General features: G+C 39.8%; 1 protein-coding gene across 5 annotated transcripts in view; it reads right to left on the bottom strand.

Annotated features, from left to right (window-relative positions):
- MCTP2 (multiple C2 and transmembrane domain containing 2) overlaps positions 1-22,490 on the bottom strand; it is a 137,584-nt gene that overhangs the window by 38,771 nt on the left and 76,323 nt on the right. For 4 of the 5 annotated variants that reach the window (XM_053658865.1, XM_037145086.2, XM_037145088.2 and 1 more), the window contains 5 exons: positions 17,934-18,036; positions 16,451-16,553; positions 6,774-6,875; positions 5,963-6,037; positions 3,918-4,037 (listed from right to left, as the gene is read on the bottom strand). In XM_053658865.1, the coding sequence (XP_053514840.1) occupies positions 3,918-4,037; positions 5,963-6,037; positions 6,774-6,875; positions 16,451-16,553; positions 17,934-18,036 (503 nt within the window). The remainder of the gene's footprint in view (positions 1-3,917; positions 4,038-5,962; positions 6,038-6,773; positions 6,876-16,450; positions 16,554-17,933; positions 18,037-22,490) is intronic. The other variant, XM_053658867.1, reaches the window with a different exon arrangement.

Genomic DNA, 22,490 nt, shown 5'->3' with positions numbered 1-22,490 from the left:
TCATCTAACAGGGCTGAGTAAAGACTGGCAATGCACCTAGGATCAAAAATATAAGGATGTAACATATACTAGTTAAAACTGGGACACTCCAAAAATACCAACTGATTTCGGTCAGCATAGCTGTGATTCTGTCTGGAAGTAAAATTCAATCATAAAATAGAAATTATAAACATGAAAATATGCTAAAATGCTTAAGGCTGTCCTTTTACATTTTCAACAGATAATCTTTTAATGCAATTACTGTAATTTTATTAAATGGAATAATTAGTTAATGCCTGAGAAGTTGTCAATAGAAGGTGCAATTATGTTGTAAAAATTCGAATCACAATTTGCAATAATGGATTGTCCTTATAAAAAAAGTGCTGTATATTATTTAAAATATATTATGTAGTCCTCTGTGGGAAGGAAGATGGGGGAAATCATCTTAAATATTAAATAAACCAACTAATAAACTGTCAAATATTTTAAGCATTTTATGTATTTCTACATTTTGCATATAACTATATATACACATGCATTTCAGATGTCTACAAAATATCTTCTCCAGGCAAAATGGTGATTGCAACTGTGGATTTCCTCCAGCTTTAGGTAAACACTGTTCATCTTTGAGTTACAACTGCACAAACACCTACCAATAGGCAGTGTGACTTCCAGCAGATGTGGAAACAGACACTAGAAGTTTAATCAAAGGCAGGTAGAGCTAATTATGAATAAACTGGTGATAGAACTGAAAGAAAAAGTTAACCTTTTAGGAACAGCGAACATAAATACCTAAAAGCATCAAAAAATTTTGACCAGTCCTAAATTAATAATAAATTTGAAAGCAAATTTTCATTGTAGTGGTCGTTTGTACCAATGCAAATTCAGTTGGAATGTTCTGTGGTCCACAGAAGAGATCGGAGACAGACGCTCTCATATAAAATTTTGCCTAAACTGTACTCACAAAACATTCCACAGAGAAATTTTTTTGTTTCCCAAGTGCCTTTTGCTTCTGTGTGTTTGTGTGTGTTTGAAGGATCAGTTCTATTACTGCTGCTGTTGCTTTGAAGTTTAATAAATAATTATTTCCCAAAATTCTAGGATCTCTAAACATGAAGGATTTTGTACATGTTAAACATGGGATATCACTGAGAAAGTGGAGAATTGCATTTTTAACCTTTCTGGGGTAAGGGGAGTTGATTGATGCTTTAAATTATGTATCATATTGCAGACCCTGTCAACTCTGAAGAATACATTCTTCATTTTTCCTCCACTCAAAAAGTTTCAGGAAAAACCTCACAGATGTGAAAATCATAGCTTTATGAAGATGCCCATTGATATATGGAGGATTTAGATTACTTTTAACATCAAACGTCCAGGAAAAAATTTAATAAAATAAGGAATCCATCACTGCCCCACAGACTTGCCTCCCTTGATGCACTAGGTGTATAGTGCCTGAGAGATTGGCGGAAAACCCAAACTACATAAGTGCAATCCTTTTTTACAGCATTAGGAGACCTTTGCTATCGAAAATAATCTCCTGATGATGACATCTGTCAAGTAACAGCCTTATTGTCACATAAAAAAAAACAAGTGCATTTATGCCAAACTACACCTTGGGTCTTTTATAGATAATACTTGGGTTTATAAAATATTAGTACCCAATAAAAACCAAAACAAACCAAAAAATCCATAGTTACAATTGGTTCTACCAATTGTGTTAATTATAAGCAGTTAATGTGAGTCTGGGGGCAAGATCCATGAAAGCAAAATGTTGCTCCCCCAAATAAAGGTCTGGCTACACATAACCTTACTTTAAAATATGTATTTTTTAAAATTTTATCCTAAAAGTGCATTTTCTTATTTGCCCTTGTTTTAAGAGCAGAACGAGTTCTGGAATGACCCATCAGGGATGTCATTACAAAAACATTCTCTAATAAAATTATACTTCACCAGCTTGGGGAGGGGGGCACCCCTCTAATAGCTGCAGTGTCTCTGAGATTCCCTACAGTGGTCAACATAAGTGTGAGACAAACGAGAGCTAGAGTTTCAAATTAAAACTGTAAACCAAACACATATAAGTGAGCACTCTTCATTCCAGTACTTTCAGGACGAGAGAGAGAGAGAGAGAGAGAGAGAGACAGAGACAGAGACAGAGAGAGAGAGAGCAAGCCGCTGGCAGAGGGAATGGACAGGGCAGAAGTGACCCCCCACTAAAGCTCCCTTCCCGATCAGAGTGCCCATTAAGACAACCTATTTCTATTCATTTGTTGTAATCTTTCTTCAGATCAGGCCGGCAGCCCATTAATCATTTCTGTCATTCTCCTACATAACCCAGGGCAACAGATCTGTTTTTCTAAAAATCACGGTGCCAGAAACTAAGCTCAAGGAAGAGAAAATTCTCTCCTCCCCGCAGAGGCTGGCTGGGCTGCCGACTGGAAGAAGCCACTGATCGTGGTGACTTTCCTCTTTTGCCTGGAGTCACACAGAAAGTCCCACACAAAGTGCTGAGGAGAATTCAGGTAAGAAGTCGGGGAGAGAGTGGCTGAAGAACCACCTAATACAGGAAGCCCTCAGCAGAGGTGAACTTGAGAAAAGGGAATGGGTGAATACACGCCAAGACAAAGGCAGATGTGGATTAATAAAGTCCTTAGTAATGATTTTACAAATGCCAATTGTCTTACCAGCTTCAGACCCAGGAGAAAATTTATTGAAGGTCAAGGCTGCAACCATCATAAGCCCTCTACATGCCAAAGCAATGAAACACTTAACAACAGCTAGACCAGCCATGATGCTCTCCAATGACAAGAACAAAGTCTCTGAAAGAGATGATATACTTGCTCCATAGGTGGGAACCATAAAGGGTGAAGTGACCTTGAACTCACTGACATTTTGGACTATTTTTTTAAATGAAGGTATGCTTTTGAGTGGGGAGAGGGCCTTGACAACAAAAAATAGGAGACAGAAGGGCCATGGTCATGCCCTGGGGTCATGACTCAGACCACTCACATGTCATATGAGCCCCCAATGAGATCTTTGCATAGGACAGAAATGCAAATGGCATGATATGAAAGGCGCAAAATTAGCAGTTGAGAGACTTGGTTTCTCCTCTCACAGCTGAGCCAACCAATCTGATCGAAGACAAGTCCCTTCACAAATGAAGGGGAAAGCGCAGAGATGTAGAGGGCGTGGTGCTGGCTTTCAAGCCCTCCTAAGTTTCTAGGCCTCTCAGTGGTTGACCAGAGTGGTTTTAGGGTCTCTGGCAGCTCTGAGGTTCTGTGATTTTATTGCACTTATTAACATGGGCCCATATGATCAGTGAGAAGTACATTCCACATATATTAGTGGTTCTCCTCTGTGGGGCTGAGTCAACTTGTAACGCGTAGCAATCAATTATTTCTCAAGTCATGTGATATGAATAAATGATTTTTTATATCAAAGTTGGTGAATGGTTTACTTAAAACAAAAATTAGAGCAATTTTGCCTTAATTTAGGCATGGTTTCTCAATGGTCCTTTTTCAAAAACCACTGGCATTCACTGGAACGAAAGGAGAGATCTCCGCACAAAGCAGGGATTGTACTAATATGGTTACAACACCACCACAAAAACATTTAAAATAATCCAGAACATTGGCTCTCTGGAACCTACCAAGAGGTAGTATATAAGTAAGATTTGGGTAAATTAGGTGATTTCCAAGGGTAAATCTGACTTACGTACTGTACTATCTTACAAATATATCTTCTACATAATGACCTACACCATAATATATTTTAAGAAAAAGGAATGGATACCATTTATGTTTAAGTTTCCATGTAGGTGTGAATGGCAGCTAGGCTGACTGGGTACCACTCTGCGTCACGGCAGTGAAATGAAGCCCATCTGCCTTTGGCGTTAGGACTCAGGAGCAAACAATTTGAGCATGAAAAAGGAAGCTTACCACGAATGCTACTGTGCTCCTCAGAGTGGATTCCCACTGGAAGCAGCTTTTAAGGAACTGTATTGTATTCCAGATCGCCATAGTGATTCTTTTCACACGGTCCACATCTCTTGATAAGATCTGATCAAAAGAAATGGAAAACCGAGAACTGGATTTGAATACTCCCCAAATTCTCTGTAGACCAGGCGGCTCGGTCGTTTAAATTGTATTCTGTATTGCTGCCAGCTAAAAAATAGAACGGCAAAGTCCTCACACTTCTTCTAAAATCCCTTTTTAAAATACGATCGTCCATAGAGGAAAGGGAAATACAATGCATTTCATGGCACCTTTGGGAGAGAATAAACTGCTTCAATAGCATCACGAAATTGGGCTGGCAAAAGCTACAGATCCTCCAGGCCTCTGGGTGTGTGCATGTGTGTGTGCGTGTGTGTGTACATGTGTGTGTGCATGTGTGTGTGTGTGTGAGAGAGAGAGAAACAGAGAGAGACACAGGGAATGGGACCAAGTGTCTACCTTGTCTAGTTTAGAAGAAAAAGGATAATTGATAGTAGAGGTGTACAGGTATCCTAAGTCATCGAGTCCAGAAGAAGTCTGTAAGAAAGTGTAGCTTTGAGAAAGGAATCTAGTTCTCCCATCTCCTGGCTGCATGCCTTGGGCCAGTGTCTAACCTCGGTATACAGTGGGGTTGACACCAATCTTAAAGACTGTGGAGAGAACTAAAGTGCTTAGAATTGTGCTTGTCGCATAGTAAGTGCTTTGAAGTATTTACGGCATAAACACAAGTTTCAATTTTATGAAAATTCAGCGACACCTAGTAGTAGGGGACACCTAGTGGTTAAGAGGCATGTGGGGAGGACCCTAACATGCCCCAGGATGCCAGCCCCAAACCCCCCCTCCCCCCGCCAGTGCTCTCAGAGCCCACAGCCACCCCACGTGGAGGTCTGTGTTTGGCAAAGGAAATGTCTCTTCTCCCAGTTGTGGGCAGATTCATTTCAATTTGTTTGCAAAGCTGCCACCCCACCTACCTCAACTCAGGTTTTAACTTTCAAGTAAACAGAGCAAAGGCAACAAGAATAATACAAAAATAAGAGGTTTACTCCAATTACACAAAGTAAATATCACACTTAATGTTATTGCAGACCAAAGCAAAACATGTGGATGCTCCCTTCAGGAGACGTTCAAGGCCTTTCCCAAGTGCACCCAGAAGTTCATGGGAAACAAAAGGATGATAAGGCGCCTTTATATTTAACCGCTTTATGTCATCAACAGCTGCTCACCCCACAGGAAGTGGTGGAAGTAATAAACGCTTTAAAAAAGGGGACACTTTGTTCTTTGTTATACAACTGAAGAGGGACAATAAGTACCAAGTGAAATCCTGAACAGTGTCTGAACAGGACAGGGTGGGGTCTGGAAAGAAATGTAAAAGTCATGTTTTTTTTTTAAAAAAAAAAGTGCAACTTCCCCTACTGGGCTCAGACCTTCACTTTTGGTTGAAATGAAGACAGAGGAATTCAGGGCAATGAGCATAGGAGACAAGCCATTCAAAATGCAATGAAGTAACCCCAAATTTAGATGACACTAATGTGGTAGAAGTGTGTGAGTCTAAGACTAGAAGCCGCTAAAGATTCACAGGGTTCATTTTCTTTATGGACTAAATGGACAGAATACCTCCGTGAAAATCGGAAGGACAGAGACAGAAATGGCTGTGATTAACGGAAAGTAGGCAGGACAAGGAGAAGCCTGAGAACACTTACAGAGGCTTGAGGCCAGGAATTTCTGTTTATAGGATGGTTCAGGAGATTGATGGAAGGCTGGCACCTGTTTTATTCAATAGAGGTGGTTTAAGTCTTTTTCTTATTAAGCTGACTGAAGGCTTTGTTTTGGGAGAGGAGGAGAAAGAGGAGGAGGAGAGAGGAAAGGAGGAAGAGGAGGAGGAAGGGGGAGAGGCAGAGAGGAAAGGGGACAGGCCATCAAGTAATGACGAAGAGGACTTCAGGTCCTGCATGCTGAGTGCCCCAATAAGCCAGCTCCCCACAGAGACCCACCTTTTTGGACAACTTGCGGCTATCTTCAACAAAGCGCTTTTCCCTGGGAGTGAAGGTCCTAATACTTGCTTTGATCTAGAAAGACATCGTGGTTAGAAAGAGAGGCATTTCTATGGATTTCACGTCTCTCCTTTTCCTCTTAATAACTGGGAAGAACTGGGAAACCAACACCATCTGACCCTAAGGCCTTGGGAAGGGGGGAAAGTGGAGAAACGGTGGCCACCCCTGTGCCCTGCGGGTGTTTCTGGGGGTCTCATTTGCAGGAGCCTCACTTGGGTAGGTCAGACTGGATCTGGCCCAGCCTAGAATGGTGGCCAATCAGTGGAGGTGTTTTAAACCACTGCAGAGACTGGGTTCATGAAGTTCTCAAACTGAAGTGTCTGAATAGGAACACTTCCCTTCACATCAAAGTTTTGAACTACTTTTTCACCAATAACATCTTGCATGTGAAAATATGCTTTTCACTCATAAAAACATCCTTTGTACAGATAATCTCATTTCTTCTCAATGAGCCAGAGAAATAGGATTAATACCAGTTGAAAACGGGAATGTCCAGCTCCAATTTGATGGCTGCTTTAAAACACTTTTCTCTCCTTCTCCCCTCTCCCCTCTCCCCCCTCCCCCTCCCTCCCCTCCCTTCCCCTTCCCCCTGCCCCACCCCCTCCCTCTCTCTCTCTCTGGGTCTTTCTCCTAGTCCTTCTCTCTTCCTCTCTGCAATACTTCTGAAATATTTTACATCTGAGTCTCTCCAGACTGGCCACCTTTCATGTTAAGTATGGTGAAACTGGAAGATATGCCCAGTTAAACTTACCGGATTATATATGAGGTCCATCTCCAGGTAAATAACTCCTTTGAAAGCTTGTTCTAAATCCTTATTCTTCAGTACGTAACAATTTGTTTGCCCATCTCGAATCTGTTATAAGCAATAGATACAATACAAACTTTCTGTGGGGCTTGAACTAAACGAACCGACAAAGTTGAGAATGCAGAATGCAGAGTACAACACAGATGAAGCACATATTTAGCAAATATGAAAATCAGCTTAAAACAACTTTTAATTCTAGAGTGCTGCTATGACTCATAAGAAGATAAAGTAACAATCACCAGGCTGAAACTGATTACACTAATGGAAAATTAGTGACAGAAATTATTACTACATCCACATGGCCTTTCCTTCAAAAATCTCAGAGGTCGTGCATTTTTATTTATTTTAAAAAATGATAAATATTCTACCCGATTCCTGGCCAGCATTCCTCAAGATGGCTAAGGTCATGGGAAAAGGGAAATGGGGACCAGCGGTCACAAATCAGAAGACTAAGAAGATAAGATAACTGAATGCCATGCAGTAGGTGCCCTGGTTAGATTCTGGCACAGAAAAAAAGACACTTTTAAAGCTGGTGACATTCAAATAAAGACCAGAGTCGAGTTAACAGTCATGTGCAATGTCAGTCTCTGGTTGGTTTTTTGGGTGTGTGTGTGTGTGTGTGTTTTGTTTTAAGTTTTGACAAATGCACCCTGGCTATAAAAGATGTCAACACTAGAGGAAACTCAGCAAATGGTATCTTGGAACTCCTTATTATCTTTGCGACTTTTCTGTACGTTGAAAATTATTCCAAAATAAAAAACTCGGTAAAAATGTTTTAAACATAAGTAAAAGAACCAATTTTAATAAAATGATCAGTGTTTCACAGCCAGGGGGACATGCAAATTAATCAGGCCGCTAAAGTTGAGGTCAAAACAATTCAAAAATATTTAAAATGTGCAAAATACTGACAAACCTTCAAAATAAAAAAAAAATCCCTCTGATAGCCCGTGCTGGCAGGCATGCTACATCAATCCCACACACTCATCTAGCTGTGGACTCCAGCTTGTAAGGTATCTAAGAAAAACACTTCCTGCATCATTTTGGAAACACCTCGGCTCCCATTAAGGCACTTTCTTTTCAGAACGGATAGCGGTGATGCTTTTATTACACACAGTTGTCGTATACGTATTGATTAAACTCCGGGCCCGCCAGAGACATACCTGTTAACTCCAAAATGACATCAGCAAAATTGGAGCTGACCGAAAGCTCCATCTGGGATTGTCAATGACCAAAGATTTGAAATAACATAGGAGATTGGAGGCCATGAAATTTGAGCCGTATTTTAAAGGACTATTGCTGTCACTACAAGCATCCAGCACAAGTGTGCTTATAAACAGGGGTGGAAGTGAGTTGAATAAGTCACGCGGGGGGAAACAGCCATTTCACTTTACAAGGGAGAGGTCACCTTCCTGGCCAAAGTCGCCCCACCTCTCCGCATTGAATAGGTCTTACACAGAAAGATGGTTTTCCTGGCCGGTGGCTGAAAGGAAGGGGGTGCGCCATAAAGACCTGGTTCCCTTCCTAAACGGTGTCCAAACAGGATTCGGAGCTTCCTCTTTTATTCACGGTCTTACTTAATAAATTGTGGGTGTGAGAGTTGAAAGAAATAAATACAAAAAACAGCATGACCATTTGCCAAGCTGACTTTCGTCCAATTTAGCTTTGCTTCGGCCCACAGGCATTGTACCGTTATCTTAAAATTTCCATGATTTCTTAAGGGTTAGGGAAGGTCAACAGAAGAACAAGAAGTGTCGGTATAAAAAGAAATATTTCATAGTAAAAGAAGTTTTGTTGTTTCATGGTTTTTTTTTTAAATTTGGTAAATGATTGTTTCCTCTTTCTCAATATCCTAGAATTGTATCAGCAAAACGCAGAATCTACCTAGGGACATTAAAGTAGCTATTAAAGACAGAGAGATAATTAAGGCTATTCAGGTTTGGCACTGTAGCACAATATTGTCTTAAAATATGTAAATTCCAAGTTTAAAAATTTGTAAAATGTTTGAAAAAAAGACAGAAAACATTAAAGCACCTTTGAACTTCCATAAATACCATAGTTCCTCCCCTGGATGGGAATTAGAGAGAAATCTGATATGTAGCCTGCCCAAATTTTTATTGAGAATTTATTTTCATAAATATATCCTTGAAAAAAGTATTTAAAATTTTTGGTCTGAGTATCAAACTGTATGTACTTTGGAAGTTCATTTCGTACCTATCAATATGATTTTATATTGAATAATTTGTATTAGTATATAGATCTACCTCATTTCTTTAACCTGCTATATAATGTTCAAAATATGAATAAATCACAATTTATGAATTTTTTTGTTGAGGAATATTTGGTTGATTCCACTTTTGCAGTCTGTCTGCTATAAGGAATATATTTTGGGAAAATATAAAGAATAAAAGGGGGAATATACTACCTCACAGGTGAAATATGTTTGGTTCAAGAATAAATCCATGCATTGGAATATTTAGTATCATAATTCAATGTTGAAATGGAAACAAAAAGAAAAAATTTTAAATATTTTCATTTTCTACAATCTTTTAATTTAACCTTTACTGTATTTTATACAGCCTTTATGAAATTGAACTTCAAACGCTAGAATATAGGATTAAAAGTTCTGTAAACTCCCAGTTTGCCAAACTCCTATAGGTAAGCATTATGTTAGGAAATAAGAGCAAAACATAATTTTATTGTCAAGAACTGTTTATTATTTATACTTAGAAATCAGAAAATTACGTTATAGTTTTAAAACCTCCATTAAGCAGGGCAATTAAAACACAGCCAAAAGAAAATTCAATGTCCTAGGACACAGCGATTTTGATGTTTTTTCCCCTCCTACAATACTGTGTTAATTTATACTCCAGGCCTCTCTGAAGAAGCCCATCCATTTTCTTGCAACTCCGCCAACTGTAGGCATTTTTATTTAATATACAGCAATTTCGCAGGAATAAAATGGCCTCGGGTTGTTTTAATATGTGCTTTTTTAATAACTAATGAGACCGATCATTTTCTTTCATATGTTTATTAACAGCGGGCCATGGTAGGATGGGGAGGCCAGATAGACTTGGATTCAATTCCCATTTCTGGCATTTAGCATCTGTGTGACCACGGGTAATGACTCTCTCCTCGAGTCTCCACTGACTCTCTAAAACAGAGACCTAGAATATAAATGCTCAAAGATACGTGTATATTAAATTTTAATCCATTTTATCAAGGTACCTTCAACAAGGCTTGTCCCAAGTCATGCTCTCTCCGACAGTGTTTGAAAGTCCTATCTCTATACTTAGTCATCACCATCACTGAAAAATCTTTACTATATTTATTAATCCGATTGCTTAAAATAATTAAATAATTTAAGTTAAATAAAGGTGATGAAGATGACAGTTTATAACGTACGTGCTTACCATGTGCTATACTGTAATCACTTTACATTTGCCAAACCATTTACATCCTCACCACAGACCTCTCAGTGTAGGTATTATGATAATTGTCTTCATTTCATCGAGGAGAAAATAGAAACAGAGAGGTTTAGTGACCTACCAAAAGTCACACAGCAAGTTCAGGAAGAAGACTGGGTGCCAACCCAAGCAGTCTGGATCCACTGTCTATACTCTTGATAATCATAATTATGTGTGAATAAAGTGTGAGCCACTCATATGATTATTAGTTTAACTATTCTGTTCAAATTAACTTTTCTGCCAGGTTGACATGTCTTTCCCTTATTGATTAAAATAGAAAACCTTTAATGTTAGTGATATTATCTATTCACCTGTTTAATTACTTTTTACAGAACTAGTACTTGAATTTATCAAATGTACTGTTTATATATCTCCTACATTATTGTTAATTTTTATCTTCATTAATCCCTTTCAAATTTTCTTTGGTCTATCTTATTTTAGCTCCTTTTGTTAAGACACTTAAATGACTTTCAACCTTTGTTGTGTAATTATAAAAACATTCAAACTAAATAAAATTTTAAAAAAACATTCAAGGTGAGAATTTCCTCTGAACAGTACTTTTGGCCCTTATCTACAGTTTTTATGTATACTATTTTATTATTAAATTCTATAGCTGCAGTTTTGGTATCTACATTAGCTACTTGGGACTTTTGTAATTTTTTCCTACATTTCATATACTTTTTATATATCTACATTTCTATGGGAAATTATTCACATAAAAGGTTCACATTTGTTATAACCTCATTGGTAATGAAATTGACTCTTTTAACACATAAAAAGCTCCACATGTTGGACTTGTCTTTTCCTTACATTTGTAGGATATTTTGCTCATCCATTTCTGTAGTACTATGTTTGAGGTGTCTCAAAGAAGCAGCAGCTAGATTTCACTCTGAATCACTGTAAAGAGTTTCTCTACTTAATAGCAAAGTCTAATCATTCAACGTTTACTATCTATCATGCATGATATGCTCAGGTTTATACATGCCATCTTCCAGTTCTAGGACATTAAAGAAACCCTTCTGGCCATTCATCTTCCTCCCTTAGCCTGTCTGTCCTCACCAAGTGTCTTCCACTCTATATACCACATACATTTCATGGTAACTCCAGCCCCTCAAAGACACCCTTGCGTTGTTTCCAGGACACATGGAGAAGTTTGCCTTCTTTTATCTTCCTTTATTTATTTCAATGAACACCTTGAACCAGAATTAGGCAGGAAGGAGAGTTGAATATTTGTGGCCCAAAAAATCGCCATTTTAGCCCTACATTGGGACTAGTCTTAATTTTTAATGTAATTATACATGTATAAATATTAATACAAGGTAAAATATTGGCATTATTTATTTTCATGGCCAAGATCTCAGTCAAAAAAATAAAAAAACAAACAAGCAAAAAACCAAAATTTAAAAAAAACCAAACAAACAAAAAACGATTGTGTAAATGTTTCCATTATAATGTGCAAGTCTCATCATAAGTGAAACGCAGGCAAATACTTGATTGGAAACGCAAATAAAGATCTGCATGGACATTTATTTGGTAAGAGCAATTACAGGGAATTAGTCCCACAAAACTGATTAAGCGAAGTGGTTATGGGTGCAGCTAGTTACCCGCACAAGGCTTCACAGAGAAAGCGAAGGGCCATGTGAGGTCTGTGCCTCTGACCACAAATTCACGTGCAGGCATGGACTGCATGGGGAACTCGGATTTGCTTTGAAATGTAACACCTCATCACACTGCAGATATCAGGAGATAATAGTAAATAAATGCTTTTCTTATTTTATAGGAATCTAATTTTCAAAGCCTTCCTAAGTTGGCCGAGGAGATAATTCTGAGAGGGTAAACATATGTTTAAATAAAAAAGAAGGACCTATTAGATAGGAAGAATCCTACCAGATTCTCAGGACAAAATTAGGGTCACTTAGTTGAGGATAGAAATGTTAAGTAAATCTATGGCATCAGAAAATTATTAGGAGATGGTGTCTATGCTGGAAATGTTTTAAAACTCTACAATGTATATACTGTTTCCCAATGCCTATTTACTATATTATTGATTAGAAAATTTAAGGAATAAAGTGGAAATGGGCAAACATTGGAAGTCTTCAGTAATAATTCATCCTAATCACATTTTTGCTTCAATTATATATAAAACATTTTGCATATCTATGTAATTATTTCAAAAATAATTTTTAAAAAAACTTAATTATATATATACATATAAGGATAGCTCGTTGGCCTAAATTCTTTCCTTTCTGATGAATGTGTAACATATGTATATGCTCTGGACAAGTCACCACCATGAATAAATGCACTGATTTCAGTACATGGGTTTTAAATGAGCCAATACTCAACTAGCACATTCACCCTGATTAACAGAGGCAGTGAATTCACAACAGGCTCCTTATCTAACAGACTGAAAGGCACTTAGCACGTTACCATTTTGAGAGAGATTCAAAGTTGAAGAACATTCTCTATCTTATGCTTAGACATTTAAAAAGGTGGTTTTGCATTTTCTCCAAAAGTGTAAATCGAGTTTTAGTTTATGACTCGGTTTGAAAAATGTATTCTCAGAAAAATTATTCACACTCTTCTCCAAGGAATATAATTTCTGTTTTTAAATATAAAGTAAGATATAATCAGATACTGTTCCATATCTTATAGATGTTATACTGAAGCACTGATAAATCCATTTTTATGATTTTCTCTCATATTAAAGCAAGTGGAGAAATAAATCTTTCTTCTAAGCAGCACAGAACACAGAATCTATCGGTTATCTTTCTAATGCTTACTTCTGAACTTCCAACCAATATTTTCTTAATAAGGTGGAATAGCATCCTCTTAGGAACTAAGGCCCATAGGACACTCTACCTAATTTGATTCCAGCCTCTATTGCTCACAGAATCCTTTCCGTGCCTCAGTTTCCTCATTGGGAAGTGGGCATAATAACAAAACCTGCCTCCTTAAGTTGTCAGAGATTTTACGACTTAATAGATGATCAGTGCACAGTATAGGGTTTGCTACTTACACATAAGTCTAGATATTAAATTTTTAAAAACCTAGATCTAAATAAGTAAATTTTAAAATACCCTCTAAATCACAAGATAGAATTATGTGAATTTCAAATGATCAACTTAAAATTTTTCTGGTTATACATACGTAGCACTTTGGCATTTTTCCCATCACATTTATATCTACATGCTAGGCAGAGAATCAGTTCATCTGGATAACATAAGCTGCAGGAAAAGATCCCGCATAGATCCCACATAGGTCCCACATAGATCCTCTGAAAGACTGGATCCCTTTTCTAAAGCATTGGTCCAGGAGTCAGAAACGACTCTGAATTGAAAGAGCCACACTGCACAATGGTCGCTAAAGCATCTTGTTCAGCTCAACATCCCTGGGCCCCTCAAAGTCCTTAACAGGAAATGTGGCTCAGGCCATGCTGCCTCTACCCAACAGAGACCTTCTGGACCTGAGCTGACTTCTCCAAGTGCCCCAGTCCTGTAATATTAGAAACAAGCAATGCAATCAAATCACACTGCATGGCTTAAAACCTCAAATAGTTTTCCCTCGCCACTAAAGAAGGGCCAAAGTCTTTCAAACATCACACTACCAGAGTCTTCCTCAGTCTTCTCTCTCCCAGGTGACCCCGTCCTTGTGTCTTTTTTTGTTCCATGTCCACTACCATCCACCTGGCTCTCTCCATTCCATCCATTCTCTTTGCCACGCTATTTCTGGAATTTGACAGCCCAGGCCATACATAGGAGCCTTTGAACTTGAAGATGTCCTATCTGGAGGAGTTTCTCCAGACAGCCACATGGCTTTCTGTCTTACCTCCTTATGTTCTTGCTCAAATGCCCCTTTGCAGTGAGGCCGTCCCTGGCCGGCCCATGACAAACTGCACCCCTGCCCCCCCCCCCCCACACACACACATTCTCAGTGTGCCCTTCCCCTGCTTTACCTTCTACATAGCATCTTACATACTGTCTTTGGTTTGGGGTTTTTGTTTGTTTGCTTGTTTGGACAAGGGGTTGTGTTTTGTTTTGTTTTGTTTTGTTTTGGTTTGTGTGTTGCTTCCTACAACCAAAATACAAGTTTCAAGAGAGGGGACAGCTTTACTGCCGTTGTGGTTGGAGCATTATCATCTAAAGACAATGCCTGGCACAAACTGGGCCCTGGGGAGATATTTATCAAAAACACAATGAGTGCAGAGACGGTGGGTCCACTTATTAGCAACCTGGAAAAAGTTGAGGGTGTTGGGGTCTGCTTGAATTTGAACTGAGTCTTCCACTGATCAATCTATAATATGTCGCATTTTAAAAGACAGAGTTTGAAAACTGCATGAAGTTAGGTCAGTGGTCCTCCATTAGGGGTGATTTTGCCTCCCTCAGAACTTTTGGCCATGTCTGCAGACATCTTTGATTATCAGAACAGTGGCGGGTGGGCGGATGCTACTGACCTCTAGTGGGTAGAGGCCAGGATTGCTGCTGGGCATCCTGCAATGCCAAGGACAGCCCCACAACAAAGAAGCATCCATCCGAAAATGACAATAGTGCTAAGGCTGAGAAAGCCCAAACCTGATGTAGCTGGAGGTAATTTCTTAGGTCTAAGTCAACAGCACATAGATATTGTACAAGGGAAGAGAGTAAGAAAGTCAGTGAACTTGTTGGTGTTACAGAAAGGCCAAATACGCAAAGCTTTTATAGGCAAAACGGGGAGGTTGAAAAAAAAGATAGGAAGTATGAAGCATTCACCCAGCAAGGAATAAAATAGGCTACTAAAGATTTACCTACAAAAACAAGGCAAGAAATGTCAAAAATACGTATAAGAAAGAAAAAGGAAACACATGGGAAGGACAGTCTTTGTTTTTGCCCCTTCAGGTCGCTCTAAAATCCTGCTCCATGTTCCTGTGACATGTGTTCTTTTAGGAATAAGTGACAGAGTTGCAATGAAAAAGGAGGAAATCCCAAATTAGCCTCTCTTCCCCGAGAGCCAGCAGGGCCTGCTGCCGATGGTGCGGAGCATTTGGCAGAAGCCAGCTCTGCAAAGGAGCAGCTGCCTCACCAGTCTCTTCAAGCAACATCAGGGCTACGAGAACTTGGGGAGATATTAGCCAAGCGATCAAAACCAGAAGAGGGGCAGAGAGGCACGGCGTTGGCCCCTCTGTAAAAACCAGTGAGCTGGTCTCATCTCGTGATTCAATTACAGGCTGTTCCAGCTGTGATAGGGCTCTAATAGTGCACTTTGGAAAAATACAACTTTGGGAGGAAATAAATAAAGCCTTATTGACTGGTTAAGACTGCAACAAATTGTATGAATGGCTGGATGAAAAACTGAAATTCTGTCTTCAAGAAGAGTACATGTGGTACAAACATTAATGTATAATTAATAGGTGAATTCAGATTTAAATGTTCCTCCTTTGCCCTTGTTAGGTCATTATTTGCTGCTTTCTCCTCTGAATGTTATAGGGTACACTTCTTTTTTTTTACGGTTTTGTGATTTTTTTATTCTTGCTTATTCTATTACAGCTGTCCCAATTTTTTCCCCTTTGCCCTCCTCTGCCCATCCCACCCCTCGATTCCAGCTCTTAGCTTACTCTGGCATGTTGGTTTTTAGCTGGACTTTGGAAACAGCCCTCTTTTTCCAAGAGAGGCTCTCTGCTTTCTTCCACAAAGCATGTTTTGAGACTGAAAGCAAACAAGACTACTAAAAAGACAAATACAATTTTTGAGAAAAGGATCTTTAGTAGAACTGAGAACTGCGCAGTTACTGGCAATTCACCTCTGAAGAAATGGGTAGTAAGGAGGTCATACAGAAATACAAGTATGTTTCTATTAACCAATGGAAAATCGGTCATAGATAAGCATTCCTCCAAACCAAAGAGGAATTCCCATCTTAAGATGAAAAGTATGAGACTAAATTAAATGACTGGTCAAAATGTTTTGTTTGGTTCAATCCTATTCGACGGACACAGAAAATTGTGCTACTTTATAGCTGAAACTACTGAAACTACTTGATAAGGATAAGGACTAAAAGGGTTGTTTCTTTCCAGAGCTGGAAGGAGTATTTTTCACCCAGGTTGACGAAAACAAAACAACATCAGACCCCAGAAACTTGTCAACTATACAATGACTCACACACTGTGTATTGACAAATGTAACTTACGGACAGCAAGGGGATGGAAACTTTTCCAAGAAAATCAGGGGGTTTATCTCCATCTTCATCAAACACCGTCACTTCCAAAACATCGTGGATATCTTTAATAGGACTGAGACAAGAAACACACCATTTATTATATATACAAAAACACGCACGTGAAGTCGGCCCCGTGAATATCTGAAAACACAGTTTCACTAATTAAGCCTGTATGTCCTTAGAGGATAAAACTACCATTTAATTAAATTCCAAAAATTAAATCAAACTGACTATATTCCCAAACCTTCCATCACCGAAGATTCAGTCATCCATATAAAAAAAGTCAACTTTCTTAACTCTATGACATTTTCCATGTCAATGTGCATCATGAATAGGACTGTTAAATAAGCAGGAGGAATCGAGAATGGGAGACAGAAGGGGAATAGTAAAAGGAGAGTGATTTCCACGTAGCTTCCAAGTGAGAAGAGCAAAAATAAGACTGCATCTAAATTAATGAAGAATTTACTTAAAAAAATGATCAAAATCACTATTTGCTGAGGTCCCTGGGAAGCTTCCTATCAATGAAATACCACATACTAAAAATCCCATCATATTTAAAATATTTTTTATGTTTACCCGAAGCCTAACATCAGCTACAGTGAAAACTGGAGCCAAGCTGTGGTCCTTGGAAATATCTTCAGCAAATAAGAGATTCTGCCATGAGCCCATCTGCAGACCTGCTTAGCAGAGAGTTCACCCACTTACGGATCCTTGGGAACCGTCTACTTGGGAACCATTAACACCATTAAACACCAACTCTATTCTTTCTGTTATAAGCCAGACAGAGCACTTCTTCTGTCTTGTGAAGATAGAATGCCACCATTTATTTTACCCTGATTCGACAGGGGCCACACCTGGATGCTTAGGTGCCTCAGAATCTATGGCAAACTAGGGAATACATTCAGCCTCCTAAATGCCTGAGTTTGAAAGTGCACAGGGCATCACTACGGAGCATTTCATTCAGATTAGCTGGAATGCAAGGAGCCTTTGGGAGTATTTGAGGAATCACAGATAATCTTTTTTTTTTCCAAAAGACTGGCAGAATATAAGCCTTCAGGCCTTAAAATAATGATGTAATATATAAGCTTCTTGAATTTAAGGTGGGTCTGTGTTTGTAATTTTCTTTAACCCAGAAATGAATCCATCTGCATATAGGGCAGCTTCCATTTACTCACAGATTAATTTAGTCACTAAAAGATTGGCTTTATATGCCTCTTTTAACACTCCCATGCAGTTCCAAATGGTCTCTTCTATTATTAACACTAAAGTCTATAAAAATGAAAGGATAAAAGGTTTTCAGAAGAAAAAAAACAATAAAATTCATTCTTGGCACATAAAAATGGACAGAAAGTTCCACTCAAAAGCCTAGGCTGCCCCAAACATATCAGGGAAAACTGGTCTCTACGTTCAAGCCACCCTCCCCGCCACATATTTCAGAAGCTAAAGCACTCACAATGTAAAAACCTTGTTCCACTCGGGGTTGAGGGTTTTGTAAATGGTATGTGTCTGAAGGCGGTCATTGCCTAACTCCAGCAAGCAAAAAGGGTCACTCTTCCCTGGAAACAGAACACAGACATTGGTCAGAGACAAATGAATCTCAGAAGCGACAGAGGCCACGTGGTCAGAAGCCACATGCTTCTCTAACATTAAAACCGTGCTGGCTGGAAGAACGAAGGGGTGCCCTCTTTCCAGCAAGCCACGCAGAAGCCCTGTGGGGGAATTCGGGAGAAGAACAGGTCCTGAAAGTGTTGAAACTTTAACATCATTAACAGATCGGGGCAGACACTCAACCCAGGTGCAGCCTGGAGTGCCCATGACCACACAGGTGTCTAGAAGCAGGTGTTCACTTGCCATGTGTGAAAGCACACCTTCAATGGTTTGTTTCAAAACAGTAGCTCATCTCTGTTTCCCTCCTGGATTCCTTTTGAGTTAATACAGATCAGTGCTCTTCTACAACCCACAGCCTACGATACCTTAGAGGCTTGTGTACGGTGTGAGAGAAGCGAGAAAAAGCATGAACGTGGCTATTTAGGGGTTAAAACTGCTTTGGGATAAGTGTCCACAAACATGTATGGTCCCTGGATACTTAGGACATTGTGAGAAACTATGCAACATTTTTGGTGCTCACATACATGCAAAAGTATAATTCCCAAAAGTCAGCTCAAAGTTTTTACCTTAAAAAGAAAAATAAAGCTTACCCCTTACTTATTTCACCTCACCTTTTTTTTTCCCATCCTATCTCACACAGCTTCCAAAAGAAAAATAAATAAATAAAGATGGTGAGAAAACCCCAAACCCAAAGCTGGACCCAGAAAGTCACCACGTAAAGATTCTCTCCCCTGATGCTGGGTTTGCCAGGAAGATCCAGAAGTGCAGCTGTCAGGGAAAGAATGAATGGCTCTGTAATGTCCGTACGACAGGAACACATGGCCCGCCGCCGCAGCTCACTGCAATTTACAAAGCAGCGCGCACTAAATTAATTGGGGGCATGAGGACAGATGCTCCTCCAGCAAATGGCCAAGGAGATCCAGGCCAGGGCCTAATGCAGAGAGTGCTCAGGCCTCTTGACCTGCTGGCCGACCAATTAGGTCGCTGAACTTACATCTAATGCACTTAATAACCAGAAGATACTGCACATCACTAGAGAGACTGACATGTGAGGAGCCTGCAGGAAGATTATATTTTTTAAAAGGGAGAGAGAGATAAGAAGAGCAGATGCATGGCTAAGGGTCAGCCTGAAACAGGAGATTCCACACAACTGACTAGAGGCCTGGATGCTTAGATGCCTGGCTGGAGCTTGTAAGTCAGTGCTATGATCACGGCCAGTAGGCAGTGATCAAGCCGTGGACATAAATGGATGAGTTTGCGCTGTCAGTCACAAACAACGAAAATGGCCCCTGGCTAAAAGTAGCAGAATATGCATTCATTAAAATAATATTAAATGGCTCTCAGAATCATTGCAAACATTCCCTGATCAGGCTTGAGGAAGCACTTGAAACCGAGAAGTGCTTAGGAAGACACAGGCACTAAAATCTCAGTTCATAGGTCACACTGGGAAATGTCTGGCATGGCACCTGCTTCCCAAGGCAATGGACCCCACAGGCACACCTGTCTCTGGAGCTTGAGGACAGTTGCCTCCAATATGAGTTCCCTGTGTCTGCTTCTGCCTCACTTGATGTCAAGGCCTCAGAGGGGGCATCTGATTGCTTCTGCCCAGCCAAGCACCCGTGCCTTAACTACCAGTGCTCAGAAAGGGAGGGCAGGCTCCTCAGCTTCCGTGAATGAAAGTGGGCTCTGAGCCCTGCTCCAAAACATACCATGGGCACCGCCCCATCCTACAAGGGGGTTCAGATGTTAGACAGCCCAAATCTAAAGGATGCCAAAATGCATCTGTAAAGTTCTTGCTTCTACAAAGACCGCTTTACTCTGGGAATGATTTGCAGGGCATGCAGTAGGGAGGAATCCGCCAGTGTTCAAGAACACACTGTCTCAACGGCCATGAACATGAGACAGGGTACATGCTCTGGGCTTAATGCTGACATAGATGATGCTGGCTTCCTTAGCCCAGGCTGAAACAGCTACTAAAGCGTTTCTCGGAGACTGTTAGGAGGTGTCAGAGCAGCTCCTCCAGAGACACCAACGTGACATTTCATCAGCACTTGCTCCGGGGAAACCATCGGACACTTTTAATGAAAGCCCCGTGGTGACTGGGCAGCAGGGCAGCGATGGGCAGCCTGTGGTACACGGCCACAGGTGGACATGAGCTGTGGCTCCTGCACACTCAGCTGTCCCAGCTAATGAGGACCAGACTTCCTCCTAGAAACTGGAAGCTTCAGCTACGTGTCTCCATAGAACACCCGGCACCAGCACTCTCTGAAGATAATTCCATCAAAGCTCATTAAAATGCTGCATTTATTAATATCACAGAATAAACAGGCAGAGAGTAGGAAGAAGGAACAAAGACATTTAGGCGTTTCTAGAATACTTTATGGATTGATTTCTTTCCCCCCAAAGTTTCCAAATATAAAGGGCCTTTCCATAAAATTTCAATAACAAGTACTTTTACTTGGGATAAAAATTATTTCCCATAATAAATGAAACACCCAAATGTTCCCCAATGGTACTGAGCAAACACCCCCAGGCAAACTGACATGTACACACTCGGGTCTGCACTTTCCTCTTTGCTCCACCTATTTTTGCAGATAAAACAACTCGGTGACCTCTTCTGCATTTGGAAGCCAAGTCACCTTGACATGGTCACACCACTGGCGATTGAGTTTCACGGTGTTTTAGCACCTTGCACTCAATAGCCTTTCCTATTTCTGACACCACTTAAAAATCCATTTACATTCCTTGAACGGCAAGTAGAGGTTTCTCATTTAAATAATTTTACCTTTATATGAGTTACAGAAGTCGAATGACAAGTCATAAATGCATTTTAGAGGTCATGTCGTTCATCTGACCGATATTTATTAAGCATGCACTCTGCTCCTGGCACTGAACCAGGCCCTGATGGACACACGCCACCAGGTCATTACCTTTATAGCGCTCTCATAATAATCTCTGCTTTTTTAGCAAATGTCACCTTTTCCATGAAAACTTCCCTCATGTCCCCACCAGTGGACTAGGTACTCCCATCTTTGATCTCTATTTCCTTATATCTCTTATATGCCATATCTGTGCATTTCTGGTCCCTATTTAGCCCCATATTTTATCGAAGGGGACCCATGCAGGTAAACCCAACATATGAACATCCCTACCACCCCTCTGAAGAGTGTCATGGTCCAGTGACACAGGATGACAAGGACATTCCTGGTTCCTGGTGATGGCGTTGGCTGGAGAGAGCCATGCTTCAGCCCACTCTGGGCAAGACTCTGTGCTGGACTCGGGTTCTCGTTTAATCCTCTAGGAGGCTAGGGACGTTGGTGCAGAAGAGGAAACTCAAGTTCAAGGAAATTTAATTTGGCTGGTTAAAGTCCACAAAGAATTCATCGTGGAAGTGGATTTAAAGCAAGGTTTAGGAGAGGACTGATTTGGTTAGCAGAAATGGGCAGGTCATTCTAAATGAGATGGGGATAGATCAAAGCCTTAAATTTATTAACAAGACAGATAGATAGATAGATAGATAGATAGATAGATAATAGACGTGAGACAAAATTTCTTGAGATATCAACAACAGTAGGTTTAATAAGTGCTGTATCTACATCCTTAGGTGGAAGTAAAAATAATTTGCATTGTAAAACTGGAAGATAACTCTACACATGCACTAGTGATAACAAAATTACTAATACCAAAGGCACATGAGAAATGTTTGAATTGTTTTCATAAGTCAGTATAATACTATAAATATTTCCAACTAATTAATAGCTGTTAGAAATAGTCATTTCAATGTTTTTTTATCTACAACCCTGATAAATTATATATTCGTATTGGCCAAAATTAAATTTTTGGATTTTTCACTGGGTATTTCCTTAAGGTCAAGATCATCTTCTTTTGGAGCTTATAAAGAGGTAATTTCCATAGTTTTATTTTCTGAGGGAGAGGGAGAATTTTTTTTCTTAAACAAAGTTAATGTTTTCCATCATTTTTGTAAAGCGCTTAAAATTAAAATTCTCTTTTCCAAAGTTTGAGCTTCCTCAAACTCAGTATCAAAAGTTCAGAGGTTACATAAATTCAGTATAATTATTTCTGCTGGAGGAAGAGAGAAGACAGCATTCTAAAACCATGAGAAAGAAATAAACATGCAATACCACGTCAATAGAACCATGCTGTATATAATATTCTTTGTATTCATCAAGTTACTTGGTAAAGAACACCTGTCTTGCAGGTGTCTAAGTTGTTAGTTGGTACAGGGGGGTGGTTTGGTGATGGGTGGAGAGTCGCCCGCCATTCAGACACTGGAACGTCCGGATTTCTCCCTTCCCAGTCAAGCATAGTTCAGCACAAAGCATGTCTATTCTAGCCAATGTCTGAAAGTTTCAATTAGTGAAGCACCAAGAAAAGCCTTGTG

Source organism: Artibeus jamaicensis, unplaced genomic scaffold (genome assembly GCF_021234435.1).
Source record: "Artibeus jamaicensis isolate MK-2021 breed Jamaican fruit bat unplaced genomic scaffold, CSHL_Jam_final scaffold_612, whole genome shotgun sequence".
Taxonomy (NCBI): domain Eukaryota; kingdom Metazoa; phylum Chordata; class Mammalia; order Chiroptera; family Phyllostomidae; genus Artibeus; species Artibeus jamaicensis.
The sequence above is the reverse complement of the archived record's forward strand: the minus strand, read 5'-3'. Positions and strand labels throughout refer to the sequence as shown.